The following is a 19,807-nucleotide window of genomic DNA, read 5'->3' on the forward strand; positions in this document are numbered from 1 at the left end:
AAACTGGAAATGTTTTTCAGAGAGTCCACAGGATGATAGTTAAAAATCTTAACAGGTAAACGCTAATCTTAACAGGTAAACGCTAATCTTAACAGGTAGAACTTTAATCTTAACAGGTAAAACTCTAATCTTAACAGGCAAAACGCTTATCTCAACAGGAAAAACTCTTATCTTAACAGGTAAAACTCAAATCTTAACTGGTAAAACTCTAAACTAAACAGGTAAAACTCAAATGTTAATAGATAAAAATATAATCGTAACAGGTAAAACTTCTATCTTAACAGGTTAAACTCAAATGTTAACACATAAAACTCTAATCTTAATAGGTAAAACTTCAATCTTAACAGGTAAAACTCAAATTTGAACAGGTAAAACTTCGATCTTAACAGGTAAAACTCAAATGTTAACAGGTAAAACTCTAATCTTAACAGGTAAAAATATAATCGTAAGAGGTAAAACTCTATTCTTAACAGGTAAAACTCTAATCTTAACTGGTAAAACTTCAATCTTAACAGGTAAAATTCAAATGTTAACAGGTAAAACTCCAATCTTACATGTAAAACTCCAATCTTGTTACAAGTAAAACTTAAAATACATTTTCTCATAATTATCAAGTTTTATCATATCAATAAAAATTCATACTGTGAATTCATGAGAAAAGTGTACCAATAACCAAATCAGAAGAAAGCATTTTACTGCAAAATAAGAAGAGAAAAAATGTTACATGGGAAATCATCGCAGCCTTTTTGATAATATTAAAACAATAGAAGAATGCCCATCAGTGTGTATATACTGCACTTAATCATCCATAAAGAAATTTAAGTACCATTAGCGATTAGAATTAATTGCCACTCCCACAATCAAATTTCATCATCTTAGGACGATATCGTAAAAGCTCAAATAAAGTGCCAGCCCCTTAGGATTAATTACATAGTGCAGAAAGTCTCGCTTTAATGAGGATGAAACTATATACCGTTTACTGAAAAGCACAAAAAAGAATGTAAGAGTTTGAATATGCATTGTTTGTTGTCTTAATGGTTTGTATTAAGCACTATACAATCCAGTGCACTTCAAAATTTAAGTGTGATTGCCTTTTGCCTGCCTATGTTGAGTTGCTGATTGCACTTTTGGAATAAATTGGTTATTTTGATTTTATTTACTGAGTAAAATTTTGACAAATTTTGTTCATAAATTTAAATATCAATGCAGCAAATTAACAAAGTTCAATTGTACTTAGAAGCAAAATTATGGTAACACACTATTTGTTTTGTCTCAAGGGTGATAGATATGAGATTGTTGTAAAAATCAGATGTTTCAATTTAAGGGGAGATAATCTGAAGAAAATCAGTGACCTAAAAATGATTTTTCCTTTTTTATTGTACATTGATCCTATTTACTGTAAAAGTTCAGTACATGGCTGCTGCCCCAAGTAGGTTTCAAACTTGCAACCCTGAGGACTAATTGGTAGAATGTAAGACAATTTTTGTACACTTTAATCACTCAGCCACAATGACCCAGAGATGAAGGGATAGTGGTAGAATGTCAGACACCTTAACCACTCAACCACCACAACCCAGAGATGGGGGGCTAGTGGTAAAATGTCAGACACCTTAACCACTCAGTCACCACAACCCAGAGATGGGGGGCTAGTGGTAAAATGTCAGACACCTTAACCACTCAGTCACTGTGACCCAGAGGTGGAGGTCTAGTGATAGAATGTCAGACACCTTAACCACTCAGCCACCACAACCCAGAGATGGGGGGCTAGTGGTAAAATGTCAGACACCTTAACCACTCAGTCACTGTGACCCAGAGGTGGAGGTCTAGTGATAGAATATCAGACACCTTAACCACTCAGCCACCACAACCCAGAGGTGGAGGTCTAGTGATAGAATATCAGACACCTTAACCACTCAGCCACCACAACCCAGAGATGGAGGGATAGTGGTAGAATGTCAGACACCTTAACCACTCAGCCATCTTGATCAATCATTGATATTAAAGCTACATGGCCATGTAGTGACCTCTGAAGTACTGAGGTCTTAATATATATCAGGAAAAATTATACTTAGTGCAGAAAAAAATCTATAACGACACATAACAGTGATATTTGAAGACTGTTGGCTCTGGGCGACTATACAACCTTTTTCCTGCGGTGGATTGGGTAAGAAATCCCTCAAGGTTTTTCCCTATGAATTTGATCCTACTTTTGACATTAGCCTGTATTCAATGGCATTGATTGGTACAGAGAAAAACACACTGATATTGCCTTTAATTTAAAATCAGAATTATTAGACCCCTAAGGCCATGCAGGAAGCTATGTTTGCTTCGAGGTATTCTGTAGGGAAAATATGATTTGTTTCCATAATTTGATAATAAAACGTAGTGTTTATACGTTGTTTTTCCGCCCATTTATTTGTTTTGTGATGGTTTATCTTGGAGATTGGGAGTTATAAGGCACACCTGTGAATTACCGGAATATATAGTACATTTCCATTAGAGGGTAGAGTATGATTACTTAGTAGAGCTTCAGACATCAAAGCGTTTGATGGTCACAGATGTTTCCTCAGTATTCAAGGACATTGATCAAAATCAGTCTAATTCATCTGAATGTTTCATGTGCATTTCCATGACAACAAAAGATGGAACAGCAATCATTGAATTGTCGGAAATTCTCTGTAGCACAAATGTGTTTATATATGGTCTTGTTCAGGGTGGGTGGAAATTATCAGTTAACATTTAGATAAAAATCTATTGTTTATTTAATCTTTGAGACAATCAAGTCCATTAATTTTAATTGTAATAGTTAACACAGGCCTTAAACAGTTTGTCATCAGTTTGTTATTAAATAGTATTCCGATGGTGTCAATGATATTAATATTTTCTATGTAATTGATTTTGAGTACAATTGCTTGAGAGGGGTGCCATTTTGTTGAGAGGGGTGACATTTTGTTGAGAGGGGTGCCATTTTGTTGAGAGGGGTGCCATTTTGTTGAGAGGGCTGTCATTTTATTGAGAGAATGCCATTTTGTTGAGAGGGGTGCCATTTTGTTGAGAGGGGTGTCATTTTGTTGAGAGGGGTGTCATTTTGTTGAGAGGGGTGTCATTTTGTTGAGACGGGTGCCATTTTGTTGAGAGGGGTGCCATTTTGTTGAGAGGGTGTCATTTTGTTGAGAGGGGTGCCATTTTGTTGAGAGGGTGCCATTTTGTTGAGAGGGCTGTCATTTTGTTGAGAGGTGCATTTGTTGAGAGGGGTGCCATTTTGTTGAGAGGGGTGTCATTTTGTTGAGAGGGTGTCATTTTGTTGAGAGGGGTGCCATTTTGTTGAGAAGGGTGCCATTTTGTTGAGAGGGCTGTCATTTTATTGAGAGAGTGCCATTTTGTTGAGAGGGGTGCCATTTTGTTGAGAGGGGTGTCATTTGTTGAGAGGGGTGCCATTTTGTTGAGAGGGTGCCATTTTGTTGAGAGGGGTGCCATTTTGTTGAGGGGGTGTCATTTTGTTGCTAGTGTTTTGAAAATATAACGAAAATAAATTACCAACGAAATTGACTTGCTATACAGTAGCATTCGAAAGAGAGCTCCAGTTCAAAGACAAATTTGTTTTAATAAATTTCACAAGAAATTACACTTTTGCACATGAATTTTCTGGACACGGTATTATAATGCCCATTAGGAGAACAGCAATGTCTGAAAGACAATTTTTTATTTGCTAATGGCAATAAATAATTTGTGATTTCTCAGAAATTGATATCACTGAAGATAACAATCTTGACACATTATTTCATTTCAATGACTTCTACATTGATTTCTGCCCAAATAAATAGTGATTGCACGGACATATAAATAAAACTAATTGTAAATGTGATGGCTTCACTTGTACACAACATTGTAGTCTATTCCATTACAAGGAAATGTAACCGATAAAGATTGCTTTGATTGTAAAGCATTCCGTAACCATTTTTACTACTGATGTTTATTTCAACAACAACCCCTTTTTAAGCCATTCCTTTGTTAAGACATTTTTAATACAAAGATGCGATATTTGAAAAGCTGTCGTCGACGGAACAGAGGTTAAGCCATAAACTTTCATGATGATAACATAACCAATTTTGGGAGACCCCTGGAAATCGTTTTTAGAAAATGGTGAAATTACTTTCGAAGTTTATGACATGGCTACCGTTAAGTTACGAGAGCAGAGATAAGGTATTTGTGTTGCTGCCATATAACCAATTGGGCTATCTCCTGAAACATGAATAAATAATTGACTTTTTTCTTGGCAAGCTATCAAATTATTAGATAATCAATTTCGGCACAACAGCACCATCAAACCTGGAGTCTTCATGTAGCTTAGGGTACATGTTGACCTTTGTGATCATTATAGGTTGAAAGGTCACCTATTACAACTATAGACATTACCTGGGGTTAATACTTTGTATCACAGACCTTGGAATCATCAAGGTCATCTGAGGGCTTTGTCCAGGGTCTCCAATTGCAACAAACTGTGGGCCTCATTTCCAATTTGAAAAGTATTTCAAATATCAGTAAAATAAAAAAAAAAACCACTAAATTCCTGGAAAATCCTTTCTTATCTGCCCAATTTTATCAAAAAAATTAGGCACTTCACAGATGCATTTAATCTCCCACTAAATGCTTATTGTAATAAAAAAATCTATCAAAAAATCAGATTTTTGTAACAACTTTTTTCATCTACAATGTCTTTGATAAAATTTACATTTTAAAACTTCATTTCTTCTTTAACTTCAGTTCCTCAAAGCTTAGACAGAAGCATTAACAGATCTGTATGTTTTCATATTTTTACCAAAAAAAATTTGCTTTTGTGTTTGTTTGACATATTTGCCTATTTACCTTGAGTGAACCTTGTACACTGAGTCTCTGCTGACTTCCCAAATTGATCCATTTTGCCTGTCAATTGCAGCTGACATTTAATTTCAATGATGAATTGAAAACACAATTCCAGGGAAGCTCTTTCTGTTATTTCCAAAAACTAAAAGAATGTGTTGCCTGCCTAATTTGAAAGGGCACATGATTTGTTTCCAACATGTTTAATTAGCAATAACAAGCATTGTCGCTGGTGCCAGCGGGTTTGTCAACCTGCCAAAGACATCGTGGGACATGTAATAGCTCGTTGTTCAAAAGTTCATCTGCGTGGCTGTGAGGTGTGAATTACCATATTTGGAAACTTCGTAACAACTGTGTTATATGTCAATGTTCTTGTCATGTGATTCTATTAAAATTTCTTCGAAAACATATCAAGAAATGACATTTGAAAATATTGAGAGTCCAAAATGTTTTTGTAATTAACTGAATTTAGATTGTGGTGAAATTTGTATTTCATCATTTTCAATCAGTATTATTCAATTAAACTGAAGTCATGTTACATGTATCTATATCAACTGCAGTGTATGATCATCGATGTTATGGATAAGAAAATGACCTTCACCTTTGAGAAATATCAGTAATTGATCTCAAAAAAATTTGCAATGCATAATTTAATATGTAAAGAATTTTGTGCTAGCAATTCTGAAAAATATAATGCTGGTGAGCAATTTTTTTGTTGTTGTTTCATAGATCAAAAGTGTGTATAAAATGGTGTTGATGTTCATACAGATGCTGTGGGATGGTTACATGTTGGCTCCAAGTTTATGTCGATGTCTGATGCCTATAAACTAGAAAAGCCCCGGATACCAATCTTGCTCATTCCTCTCATCAATAAGTGGCGAACAATTTATATATTTAAAATGTAATTAGACCGGTAATATACCTCGAGCCTAAGTCTTTGTTGTGTTTTACTATCCCACTGATAGACTCGTGCTGATACTGTTATTTGTACTCATTATAGACAAGTCCCTGTGCGACAGTAAACCATCTGAATTTCTAACGCACAGTTCTGGAGCAGTCCCAGAGCGGTTGTAAAATCTCTAAGTCTCTAATTGTGGTTCTCTATGCCCCTGTAAGCCTATAAAACGTCATGTAGTTCTTTGTGAAAGTCGGAGTATACTGTAAAAATAACGAATTCTCAGCACAGGAGCATGATAGACACTGAAACTTTACATAACAAATTATCAGCATAGGGGCTTGACAGACACTGAAACAGTACAAAATACAGACATTCTTTATTTCCTTTTGTTAGAGATCAAGCTTGTCTTTTTTTTTAAACCTTTCAAAGTTGAAAATCACCCATCCTGTAAGGTCAAAGGTTAAACTATCCACTCAACAATTTCTTATTGAAATCATTCCTAAGTATCAAGGTTAAAAAATCAATCCATATAAGGTCAGAGGTCATCTTTTAATGAGAATTCCTAATATTTACAATTGATATTGCAAATTGGACTTTCAGAGCACAGGGCCTAATTCCGTTTGACAGACCAAGGAAATTATGGTAAAGTCCTGCAAAGTAATGTCCAGTTAGGGAGGTATTATGATACTGTTCATGTCACATTAGCTGTAATAAGAAACGGTCAAGGGTTTACGGACCTGCATTTATGTGTTGTTTGCTGGACGATATGCATACAAATGTCATTTATAGGCTAATAACTTGACATCTGGTCCAGGGGGCTAGCCATTGGTCAGTGAATTATCAATATTTCCCATACCCATCGTGTATTTTTTTCTGAAAATTCTGAAAATGGATGTGTCCATAAAAGGTTAATTTCTTCAGCAATATCTTCATGATATTTTGATAATGTTTGGATATTTTTGGGTGTTTTGGTGAGCATAGTATATGATTGATTTTAAAGCCTTTCAGGAAAAGATTTAAAACAGACATTGTCTGCAATGTCTTATCCTATCAATTAACATTACCATCTTTTGTCATTAAGATACTTGGAAATTAAAAATTTTCAAGCCTAAATACAACTAAATGGTTTAGATGTTCTATATATTCTGGACCTCAAAAAGTTCACCTTTAATTTGTATGATTAAACATAATACTATCAGTCTAAGACCTGAATATGACAGTTTGCAAGTTGTTGGTTTTTCTCCGGGAACTCTGGCCTTCGACTGCTACTAAATCCTATCATGTCCTTAGTTACTGGTTTATTGCTAACATGACTCAGCCTATTGCTAGTCTTTTGTCGTATTATGTGACATAATCAATGTATCTAGCTGCATATAACGACAAAAAATGGAAACCAAATCAGAATACCGTATCATCTGATTACTAAACAGACCATCCTTCATCATTACGTGGCATTACAGTGGTGAAATTTTATTCTTTTGAAAACCATTGTTCTTTTTATATGTCAAATTCCTCAATTTTCGATTCTATCATATATGACTACCACACAGTTGTGGCTGAAAGTGCTTGATAATATCTAGTGAGTTCTACCGTTACCCGTTATCCTGGTGCGTAAAATTTGATGATATTGACACACAGGGATATTACAACAATTGTACAATGCCACATTGTTCATTGAATTCTAAATTGTTTCACCTGAGGAGGTATATTGTATCGACATCTTTATGATGTCAGTATGGATTAGCTCCCCTAACGCTCCATATTTAATTTAACACAGTTCATGATGTATCAATATCTTTATAATGTCAGTATGGATTAGCTCCCCTGACGCCCCATATTTAATTTAACACAGTTCATGATGTGATGAATGCATGCAATGTATTGTTCCATACTGATCTATAATACATAATGTTTTAATGCTTGTTGGTTAAGTACAATATATTATACCATATTTGTTACTCCTACACATGTGTTCTGTAGCATGACTATCAGAGTGGTTTAGATATTCAAACATACCGTATTTGCTGTAATTAGAGTCTATCCCCTTATAAACGTCCCAGGCATTGGTTTTAAAGATGTTTTACAATGTCATATGTGATGCTTCTAACATATCAGCATTATATACCATATAACATGAACTTGTGAGTCTTTCACATGTGAATCACTACTTTATTATTGGCACTTATTTTAAATTACAGCGAATACAGTTGGCGAATACAGCATTATTAGTCTCGCTGTCCACTTCTAGGTTTCTTGTGTTCATATCCCACGTTGGGCAGTTGTGAGATAATGTCCATAGTTTAGTGGCTTTATATACACACCCCCCCCCATAACTTCATTGTGGGGGGGGGGGGGGTATACTGGAATTGGCTTGTCCATCTGTAAAACATTTGATAAACAGAACTTGACATAAAGGGGATTTGAGTAAACTATATAGGGCTCTGCAATGTCCCCTGTTAATGGAGTTATTACTAAATTTGTGTAAAGGGCCTTATTAGTCATCCACTCTGGCAACAGTTCTAAATTGGATTAGCCAAGTCAAGTCTATACAGAAAAAATTATGTTGAAATTGGCAACTTGGGAACCCTAAATATTTGTATGGTCTTCATAGGCCGGTGGACCTTTTACAGAGGTGGTTGCTAAGACAGGTTTCAATGTGCTATCTTGTACTATCAATTACATATGGCTGTGGATTAATTAAAACAAATTACATCTGATCAAAAGACTTTTGTGATTAAGCTCAACGTTATCTCCTGAGTTATTGTTCTCATTATCATTTACTCAATACATCAATATGGATGTGTCCCTTCATTAGTTGCAGACGGCAGAGATTGTTATGAAAATATTCTCCCGATAGCATGGAACTAGTGTGACTAATGAAGAAAAATTTGTAGAGATTTTGTCGTTGTAATCAAGATGTATGTGTTTTTCCGACAGCCATTAATTTTCTCTGACATGCTGTTGTTAAATATAACTATATTGTCAGTAAATTAATGGTTAGGCTCCATGATAAGTAAACACAAAACAACCCGAGATTTGAAACAAAGTCGGCGTGGGGAGGGAAAGTATACATAATCAGATTTTGTCTGTCAATTTCTTTTTTTTATACATTAGATAATATGACAAGTATTAAAAATCATTATTTAAAGGTGACGACAATCACAACAACTTCAGAGTATGGTTGGTTCTTAGGCTTATTTTTAGGTCATCTGACCCAAAGGGTCAGGATGACCTATTGTCATCATGCACTGTACATCGTCGTGTGCCGTCCGCTGTGCATAAACTTTTCATTCCAACGATTTCTTCTCAATAACCGAAAGGCCAATGGTACTGATATTTGGCCTGTAGCATGCTGGGATGAAGGGCTACCAAGATTATTCAAATGAATGACCTTGACCTTCATTCAAGGTCACAGGGGTCAAAAAGCTAAAATCTTTAAACGACTTCTTGTGAATAACTAAGAGGCCTGTTGACCAGGTCCGCCTGTGTAAAGGGATTCTTCAGGAAATCTTTCTCCCTATGATTATCCAATGGAGAAGTGCAAAACCCATGAGTCAAACCTGCCAATAAAGACCAAACAAGACCAAAGGGCCAAACAAAATAGCTCTGTCATAGCTAGGTGGTCTTTATACACAGGTCAAATTGTATAGAAAATGGATCATTTGGGACCCCAAAAAAACTGGTCTTATTAAGCAGGTGGTCTTTATACAGAGGTGGTCACTAAGGCAGGTTATACTGTGTTGTAGCTCTGAGAATGTCTTGAACACTAAACTGGAAGTATTAGTTCATTTTTAGATTCTCTGAATTCATCGCGACATTGCATTAAATCACAAGTGTATCGAACTTTCTTTGTGAGTAGTAATTCCGTCTTTGCATATCACAGAGTTAGCTCCCTTGTGGGTAGGTATCGATTGTTAGGTCATTATTTTATGAGCGCAATTCATGCCGTTTTCTCCGAAAAGTATGACGTTACGCTTGCAAACACATGACGTCACAATCAATATACCTACCCGCAAGGTCAGATAACTCTGTAATATGCAATTACGGAATAGCCAATTGGAATCCAATCATTTGTTGCTCACTTGAAAGAACCAACTATTTGTAGTTCTTTGCATATAATAATCAAATAAGTGAATTCACTTCAGATTTGATGTGGAGCTCAGTGATTCGTCTGGCTCTAGTGACAAATCTATTGTCTTGACTAGCCATTGTTTGACAGACATGATCGAGACATGACTAGAATTTATTGTAGCTGTAGTGAACAATTCAATTTAGTTTGGACCAGAAAATTGTGGCGGAGTTGGCTGAAGTTATCGCTTGGTTAGGATTCTAATACATCAGAATCATTTTATCAATCATTGATTTGTCTGGGTCTAGATCCACAGATTTTCATGGATGAATTCCTCTACACCTTTTCTTGTTCTTTTCTTGTGCAATAATTATGTCAGGAATTTAACAAAGCTTAAAAAGACAGCCCTATATATAGCATATTGTCTTTATCTCTTATATAAATCACATCAGAAGAATTTTAACCTCTGCTTGATTTATCTGAAAGTGGCTTTTTCATGACCTATGACCTTTATGTACTTTGACCTTTGCACAGCTGTGATTTTCAAAATATATTGATTGGTATTAATGATGATTAATTTGATTTTAATTTAATTGTACAGTTGTAACTTGCACATTTGACCTCTGATGATTTTGTAGTCTCACTTTGTGTCAAAGTTTTAACTTCTGACAATGATGTGACTTTTGATTCTCTACCTATAATGCCATCGATCATCAGGTTGTGACCTAGGTCTGTGACCTTGATTATAGCCATTACCTTTGACCTCTTTCAATGATGTCATGACATGGTCACCTTGACCCTTATCATCCATTGACCTTTAACCTATGCCCTGTAATTTCCATTGATACCAGATCATATTTACATGGTATCATCTTTTACATGGAAATAAATGGCAGCCAAGGCAATAAGCTGTATTGTCTGATCTTGTCCAGCCAGAAAACAATTTGTTACTCATGCTATATTTAACCTTAACCTTTGACCTCTTTCTATTTACTTTGACCTTTTTACACTTGATAGTCTACAGCAGTAAAGACAGTCTGACTGGTTCTAGTGACACAATGAGAACCTGATATTCTCTACGGGTCATTTAGCCATATCAGGTGGTCACTAAAGTGACCCTTAATGAAGCCAAATGACCACATTAGCTGGCCCAGTGTGAGACAGTGTCCATCATGCAGTGTCTAGATCCAGACACACTACAGCCACTGGAACTTTCTTATAGTCTTCATATCAGACACTAACAGCTCGAGAACATATCAAGTGGAGTGATTTCCAATACCAATTTGCAGCACATGCTGAAACCATGCTGCTGTGTATGCTGATATCATGCTGCAAGCTTTAAAGCATGAATTAGCAGTTGCATGCATTACAGATGCAATTGATATAGAATAAAAGCATGGTTGCAGCATATACTGCAATCATGCTGTAATAACCATGCCCCCTTCAGGAAGAATTTTTAGGATCATGGTTTTCCTTTCTTACAGTAAATCCATTCATTTGTACTCTGATTATTTGTCTGCTTTTATTGGTAAATATATGTAGTTATGAAAATCTGCTGTAATTGGCCATATATAGTTCATTTTCTGAAATTTCTTGATAAGCAATACATGCAGGACCTTTTGACCTCTTGTCAAATCTGTAAAATCCCTGTAAACCTGTAAAACCCCTGTAAAACCCCCTTTCAGCCTCATCTTAAGCCCTCTACACACCTAACCCCATCCCGTCGAACAGTTGTCTGTTTCTCCTATAGAGTGTTTTGCACACATTCTAGTCTGCATCCAGTTGCCTGATGCCTAAATCTAAATGAATCGCAAGAATTTTTTTTGGTGTAATTCAATGGAATTTATGAGAACAAGCCATTTCTAAAAGTAAAGCAAGATGCTGAAAACAGGAATCTAGCTGTTACAAAAAACCCAAGGCCATTGCTTTAATGCGATTGATTTGTTAGAAACTAGTTTGTTAGGAAACTAATATTGATGAATCCCTCACTGACATTTTCCATCAAGATGTCCTGCTGAAGTTGTCAAACTGGTCTGTTCCAATTAAAATCTTACTGTGTTGTATTATGTCAGATATCGAATACTGTTGTATAAATTCAACAGATACGAAGAAAGATTAGAAAGATCATGTCTGTCAAAGAACTGGGTTCTGATGTGGTAATAATTGTAGCTATTTATAGCTTAATTGTCTTGTTTTACTTGATATATCAATGACTAATAGCTTCAGTGATAACGACTCAAGGGTAAAATGTTGTTACCATAGCAACGGTTTAAAATCATGTATATACATAAATATGCTATCCTGAGTATTCCAGTTCAAAATCCAACTCATCAGTCTATCTGTATGTTTCATGTTGTGTGTCTCTCGATCATTCTCAGTCGGTAGAAATAAATTGTTGAGACAAATTAACTCCTCCTAAACTGCTCTGTCATTTTCATTGAAACTTGGCAGCAATGTGTCAGGGAACCATGTGCACATCATGCAGGTTTTCTTTTGTCAAAAATTTGGTTGCCACGGCAACCAGGTTGCTATACACAGGTTTTTGTGAAATGGTCAATAACTCATTAGTTTTTAGATCAATTTTGTTCAATTTTGGTCAATTATTACAACATATGGATGTCTATATATAATTTGACAAATTTAACATTTTATGCTTCTCCATAACGGTTACCATAGGGATGACAGATCAGGTGCTATCATTATAAATTAACCTGTATCTATAAATATATATATACAATTTCGTGTTTGATTTCCAGGTTGTTGGACAAGCTGTTGGTAGTGTGCCCCAATGTCGACTACTGTGAAGAAGTCCTCCCTCGTTCTGAACTGGAGGCGCATCTGCTTCACAGGTATGTTTGTCACCAATATCCATACCATGAAATGAACAAGTTTGCGAAGATTAAAATTCACGCATCAAAAAATTTAATGGAGATTTCTATCAATAATTATGATGTAGATGGTAGTTTGCGGAGATAAACTTCCTCATATTTACTTGGATCGCGAAAATTGCGAAAGTAATGAAATCACATGTGAAAGAGAATTGTATTACAGTATACAGACAACTGTTGCCATGTGTACATGTACATGTAGTTATAAGCCGAATATTTTCCTAGGGACAATATTTCTGCTTTCAAGGAACATTGAAAAACATTTATCCATGAAAAATTAATTGTTATATAAATAAGTCTATTTTTATATTTAATCTTAATCTAATGGACTTAATTTTGTTGAATTTAGTGAAAATTGTGAATGTTTTTACCCGTTTTAAATGAAATAAGAGATATATTTTTTTTTTAGGTGTCGTGGTGCTGTTACACGATGTATCAAGTCCAGTCTAGGCTGTACCTTCCAGGGCCCCAGAAGTGCACTACAGAGCCACTTATGGGAATGTCCGTACAGGGACCAAGATGGAGGTACGCATCGTAGACAATCAAAATTCTACACTAAACCATACAAATGTCATGTATCTCAGCCAATCTAAATTCTAGGCTAATCCGTACATGAATCTTTTTTAAAGGGATCCTTTGGCCATTTGACCCCTTTTCTTAAATGATGCCCATGCTTTAGGAAATATTTTTATATTTCTTTGTAAGGAGAACCTAAGACATTCTATAAAATATGAATTTCTTAATTATTAAATCCTCCAAAAACATGGATTAAGTGGAATCTGTTTAGTTCTCATTTGGGAGAATTGAAAAATGTATCTAATGAAAAATAACCATTAAAGAACACAGGGAATGAAAACTATAAAGACTCGAGGATTTAGGTTTAAGCTCACATTTTAGATTCAATAGTATTTGAACATGTATATAAGTTCAAATGAAGTGGATTTGATTGTACATCTTTGATTATTTGATATAATGATGAAACCGAAAACAAAATAAAAAATGCACTTAAGAATGTATATATGCTCAAAGTAAAACACGATGGTTATACTATAGGAAACAAACAGCAAAATATATCAGTTGAAATGATTAACTTTCAAACCATAAAAACGTTGAACCATCTAAAAAGATTAAATTATAGGTATGACAAATGCGACAAAAAAGAAAATGTTTATAATGTCCACCATCTACTTGCCATGTCCTGATATTTTTCCTGCATTGATTTACCTGTGAGATTTTTACCTGTTGATTGACACGTGTCGTTTTCACCTGTCCTGTATCGGCGATGTTAGAGGTAATTTCCCTTGATTTAGCCTAAGTGGAATGATAATGGCAGTCATTAAACTGTCACTCGTACATTGACATTGATTGTTTGAGGTCTCGACACGATACATACCTTTATACATAATGAAATGGATAAAAAACCGATAATATACGCAGCTTCAAGGGATTAAAATTCTAAATATACTGATAGGCTATGATGGATATTGACCAAATATGTTCATAAAAGGAGTAATATGAATATATTAAGTCAAGATAGGGTATACGTATATGATGTATGCTAACCAGTGCAGTTTATGACTTTTTTCATATCCAAGTGTTAAAGTTTTATATAAATGGACCGTATTCGACCCAGTAAGCACCCATGTCGCTATAAGTGCACCTATACCCCTTCTGAGGCCTTAATTTCAATTGCCCAAGCACAAATAATGATTAAAACTGCATATTTTTGCAATAATTTTATCTTATTAAGCACCTTTTCATTTTTTCAATTTTTTCAAACACCCTGGGTGCTCATTGGGTTGAATATGGTATATATGGGAAAATGTGTTTGTATATGACAGAGTTATCTGCCCTTGTGGGTAGGTATCGATTAGGACATGATGTATGTTGTGAGTGTAACATGTACATCATACTTAAAAAAAAGGTGTATTTTTCTCCTTAAATAATAATATCACAATGGATACCTACTGCAAGGGAGACTATACTCTTTATTGATATCCAAAGACTGAATATTATATTTTATACGCATATTTTACATTTTTATGACCCTATATCATAGATGCAATAGCCCAATAGTAATAATCATGTGTGTATATCCAGTTAAAATGGCTGCTTTTACCCCTCAAGGGGTCGAATTTTAGGGTTCAAATTAGATTAAACAAGGTTCCAATTTCAGTGCAAATTGGTGAACACAGAGTAGATTTTGTGACACTGAATACCATTGGTCGTACTTTTAGTACGACACATTTACCTTAATTAGGGGTTATTATGCCAAGGGTTAGGGGCTGGCCCTTTCTAACAGATGTCACTTATCTAGTAATTTCAAATGTTTCACTTGTTCAACAAAGAAAAAGATTATATAAATGTTCATTTGAATTGTAGATTCTTTGATTCATTTAAACATATTTTGTAAGTAAGCCATTTGTTATAAAATTATATAAAATGTCAATTTAATTTAGATGTTAGCTATGAAAAACATTTGTTCTAGTCTTGAAAATATTGATTATTTTGTAAATGTTAATTATTGAATTGAAATCACCTGGCAAAAAGTGTTGTCGACAAAATCAAATTTTGAAAACTTTTACCGCATTTTCACTGAAGAAAAAATCAAATTATGATGTGTTGAATGATTTATAAGTTCTGTCTGATACAGGCTTTATATAGAAATCGTCACAAAAACAGGAAACCGCTACAACAGTGATGTAACGCTCGTAAGGAATGTCGGTCTCCCGTAATAAACATGAATGAGATCAGAGACCTTTGCATGCGATCACACGTGGTAGTACCACTATCGTGTTGTGTCACGGGAAACTCGTCCTGCGTGGGGTTGATCGAGATAAAGGTACAATGTCTGGGAGGCTGCAAGGAACAAAAACGGTTATTGACAGAGACATTTATACCATGCAGTTAGAAAAACGGATTGGCCAAGCTGGCATGTTTTACGTTAGTTTGTCATACAAACTGAAGCTGTACCGCCGACAGCCATTGATTTTAGGGCCAATAGGTGCAGACTTATGTAAACTCACAAATGTCAACACTTCGCCTCGTAAACTAGCAATCAGGTTGTTTATGTAAGAAAAAATTAAATATAGACATAGCTAAAGATAGTTTAAAGAGTTTTATTGGAGAAAACTCTGCCTTTGTTGACGTCTGCTCATTTAGACAAGGACTATTTTTACTACACAGCTTGTATTTGAATTATGATTCATCCAAAAGCTCTTTTTTAGACTTTCAGTATATATATATATGTTGACTGGCAAAAGGAGGGACTAGAAGTGGGTATCTTAACATTGAACCATAGGTAGTTATGAAAAAAGACTTTTACCTATACAGGGAGTGGGACGACTGGTTCGCCCGTTATCAGCATAATGTGACCGGGTTGGGTGTGTTGCTTGGTGTCTTCCGCGGCATGCTTCAGTGATATAGCACTATAAAAAGGGCAATATAGTTCCACTATACAAGAAGACACAACATAAATATACCGCAGTCTCCCAAAACACGCACCTCGCACAACATACACGCAACACACTGCATACATGAGAGGCCGTCCTTTACATTACCATAGTTGTTAATAGGACGTTAATGAATCAAACAAACAAACAAACAAAAAAACTTTTACCTATATTTGAAACAGTTGCTCAAGTAGTGACAGTTGGTTGTTTTTCTCCTGGAACTCTTAGCTTGCTTTTATCCACTGCCAAATTCAAGTATGTCCTGAAATGGTATCAAAATGCTAATATGACCTAATACATACACGATTGCAACAAAGATAAAATAACTTCAATGATTTGAATAGTTCAGTGATAATGAATTATATAGTTCAATGATAATTAAGCATTAAACTATATTCCTATGGCATCTATGGTCTATATAGATGCCAGAGCTTTGCAGACAATCTTCATGATTGTCTGCAAAGCTCTGGCATCTATATAGACCATTCCTATGGCATTTATGGTCTATATAGATGCCAGAGCTTTGCAGACAATCTTCATGATTGTCTGCAAAGCTCTGTCACCTATATAGACCATAGATGCCATAGGAAGATAGTTTAATGCTTATATTTACATTATCAACTCATTTCGGGGTCTCTGCATTAACATTGTTCAAGCTAGACTAGGAAAACCGTTTACCAACGACGATTTAATCAAAGAGATCGAACAGCCATTTTGACGGTGATCAGTTGACGTCACCACGTCAACATTAGTGACGTCATAATGGTCACGTTTTGGGTGTCAGTTATACCCGTATATTCTTCACGTGGGGCCGCGGTGGCCGAGTGGTTAAGATGTCCCGACATATTACCACAAGCCCTCCACCTCTGGGAAGCGGGTTCGAATCCCATGTGGGGCAGTTGCCAGGTACTGACCGTTGGTCGGTGGTTTTTCTCCGGGTACTCCGGCTTTCCTCCACCAACAAACCTGGCACGTCCTTACATGACCCTGGCTGTTAATAGGACGTAAAAATAAACAAACAAACCAATATTCTTCACGTTGCCTTGGTTAGCGTATATAGTACGTAGAAGTGACAAGCAAATGTAAATATTGAATTATATAGTTCAATGATAATGAATTATGTGTAAACATTGGCTCAGAAGATGCTTGATATTGTTTTACATTATAATGAACAGACAGGTGCATTTAAGGGTGTGCCAGGGTTTGTTAGTGGAGAAAAGTCAAAGTACCTGGGGTAAAACCATAGATCCATACATGTCCAATAATAACTGTATGGCTATACTGTGAGCCACAAGTTCTGACCAAGAGGTAGATGGGGCTACTGTTTAGAAGTTCTATACTCAAACAACTGAGGCCATGAAGGCCCCCTTCAAGTTGGGATAAATAAATGTTATACAATTCTATATCAAAGAAAAATCTGAAGAGTAATTGAATATAATCATTAGAAAATTTTGTTTTTTTAGTTCATCTGCCAGAAAGGCAAGTGAGCTTATGCTGTGGTGCATTTAAACAATTTCTTCTCCAAAACTTGGAGACTTAGAGTCCTGAAATTTGACTTATAGCATGCTATGATAAAGGGCTACCAAGTTTGTTCAAATGAATGACCTTGACCTTCATTCAAGGTCACAGGGGTCAAATAGGTGAAAATCTTTGATAGACTTCTTCTAAATAACCAAGAGCCCTAGAGACCTGAAATTGAGCCTGTGACATGCTGGGATAAAGGGCTACCAAGTTTGTTCAAATGAATGACCTTGACCTTCATTCAAGGTCACTGGGGTCAAATAGGGTGAAATATCTTGTTAAGACTTCTGCTTCATAACCAAGAGGCCTAGAGACCTGATATTTGGCATGTAACATGCTGGGATGAAGAACTACCAAGCTTGTTCAAATGAATGACCTTGACTATCATTCAAGGTCACAGGGGTCAAATAGGCTAAAATCTTTAAGCGACTTCTTTTTAATAACCAAGAGGCCTAGGAACCTGATATTGGGCCTGTGGAATGCTGGGATGAAGGGCTTCCAACTTTGTTCAAATGAATGACCTTGACCTTCATTCAAGGCCACAGGGGTGAAAAAGGCTAAAATTTTGAAATTACTTCTTCTTAATAACCAAACAGCCTAGGGACCTGATATTGGGCCTGTGGAATGCTGGGATGAAGGGCTTCCAAATTTGTTCAAATGAATGGCCTTGACTTTCATTCAAGGTCACAGGGGTCAAATAGGCTTTAATTTTTAAACGACTTCTTCTTGATACCCAAACAGTCTAGGGACCTGATATTGGGCCTGTGGCATACTCGGATCAAGGGCTACCATATTAGTTCAAATGAATGACCTTGACCTTCATTCAAGGTCAAAGGGGTCAAATAGGCTAAAAAAATTCAAAGACTTCTTCTTAAAAACCAAAAGGCATAGGGACCTGATATTGGACCTGTGGCATGCTGGGATCAAGGGCTACCAAGTTTGTTCAAAAGAATGACCTTGACCTTCATTCAAGGTCACAGGGATCAAATAGGCTAAAATCTTTTAACGACTTCTTTTTAATAACCAAGAGGCAAAGAGGCCTCTAATGTGCTTAGGGATGATATAAATCATTATTTACTCTATTTGTTCAGTATAAACCAAGCATGATTACCAGATTGCAGGTGAACGATTCGGGCCCATTGGGCCCTTGTTTGAGACAAAATATTTACATGTTTGATCAGTAAGACAGAGAAATTTGACCTTTGACAGAAAAAATCCTTAATATTAATTGTGAGCCAAGACGAACCATTAAAAGTTTATCACAGCTTGAGATAGCCTGCTAGCTTTCAGATCATATGTCACAAGCTTCTAGCTGTTACCAGAACATCGTCGTTAAAAAAGTGAAACATTTGCATTCCGAGAAAACATGTCTGATGCAGCAGACCACATATTTGAAATTGTCTTCTGTTCTCCTTCTTAATATAGAAAACATGTGATCATTTTGCGGCACTACATCTGTATGGATAGCTGTGGTACAGAAGAAATATATATCATGTTCAATTCTTTGTTTTAATTTACTTGCATGTGTAACTGCAGTGTAAGCAAAAATAGATTCAGAGTCGTGACATATATCAGCTGAAAATCATGTACATATTACGCGATTTTAGTTGAATATCTCAGATGGTTTAATTTAAATATCCTCTGCAATTTACACTTTGTTTCTCATACAGTTAGAGATTTAATGAACCTGAAATAAATTTCTTATTATTTTGGTGACGTTTTGTATTTTAATTTATTTTTTGCATAAAGTTTACAACAATGGTTATAAGCTGATGTCTATATGGAATTCCACCATAGAAATCAGAGGTCAGGGTGGTTTGTAGTTTTGTCGACACCTTAACCTCTTTACCATTGTGAACATGCATCGTCATCCATATATGTATAATGCTAGAATTCAACACTTGATAAATTGTCAATTTTAAAGTAAAAAAAAAATTTAAAATGCCATTGCTATTAAGGACACCTCTGGATAAAGGGCACCTGTCTATAAAGGACACCTCTATATAAGGGACACCAGTCTATACAGGACACCTATATAGGGGACACCTGTCTATAAAGGACACCTCTATATAAGGGATACCTGTCTATACAGGACACCTCTATAGGGGACACCTGTCTA

The 19,807-nt window shown here is 35.7% G+C and overlaps 1 protein-coding gene across 2 annotated transcripts in view; it reads left to right on the forward strand.

The window, feature by feature from the left end:
• LOC138330247 (ligand of Numb protein X 2-like) overlaps nucleotides 1-19,807 on the forward strand; it is a 105,438-nt gene that overhangs the window by 48,555 nt on the left and 37,076 nt on the right. For both annotated transcript variants that reach the window (XM_069277717.1, XM_069277718.1), the window contains 2 exons: nucleotides 12,584-12,676; nucleotides 13,125-13,240. In XM_069277717.1, the coding sequence (XP_069133818.1) occupies nucleotides 12,584-12,676; nucleotides 13,125-13,240 (209 nt within the window). The remainder of the gene's footprint in view (nucleotides 1-12,583; nucleotides 12,677-13,124; nucleotides 13,241-19,807) is intronic.

The sequence above is a fragment of the Argopecten irradians genome, chromosome 8, assembly GCF_041381155.1.
Source record: "Argopecten irradians isolate NY chromosome 8, Ai_NY, whole genome shotgun sequence".
Taxonomy (NCBI): domain Eukaryota; kingdom Metazoa; phylum Mollusca; class Bivalvia; order Pectinida; family Pectinidae; genus Argopecten; species Argopecten irradians.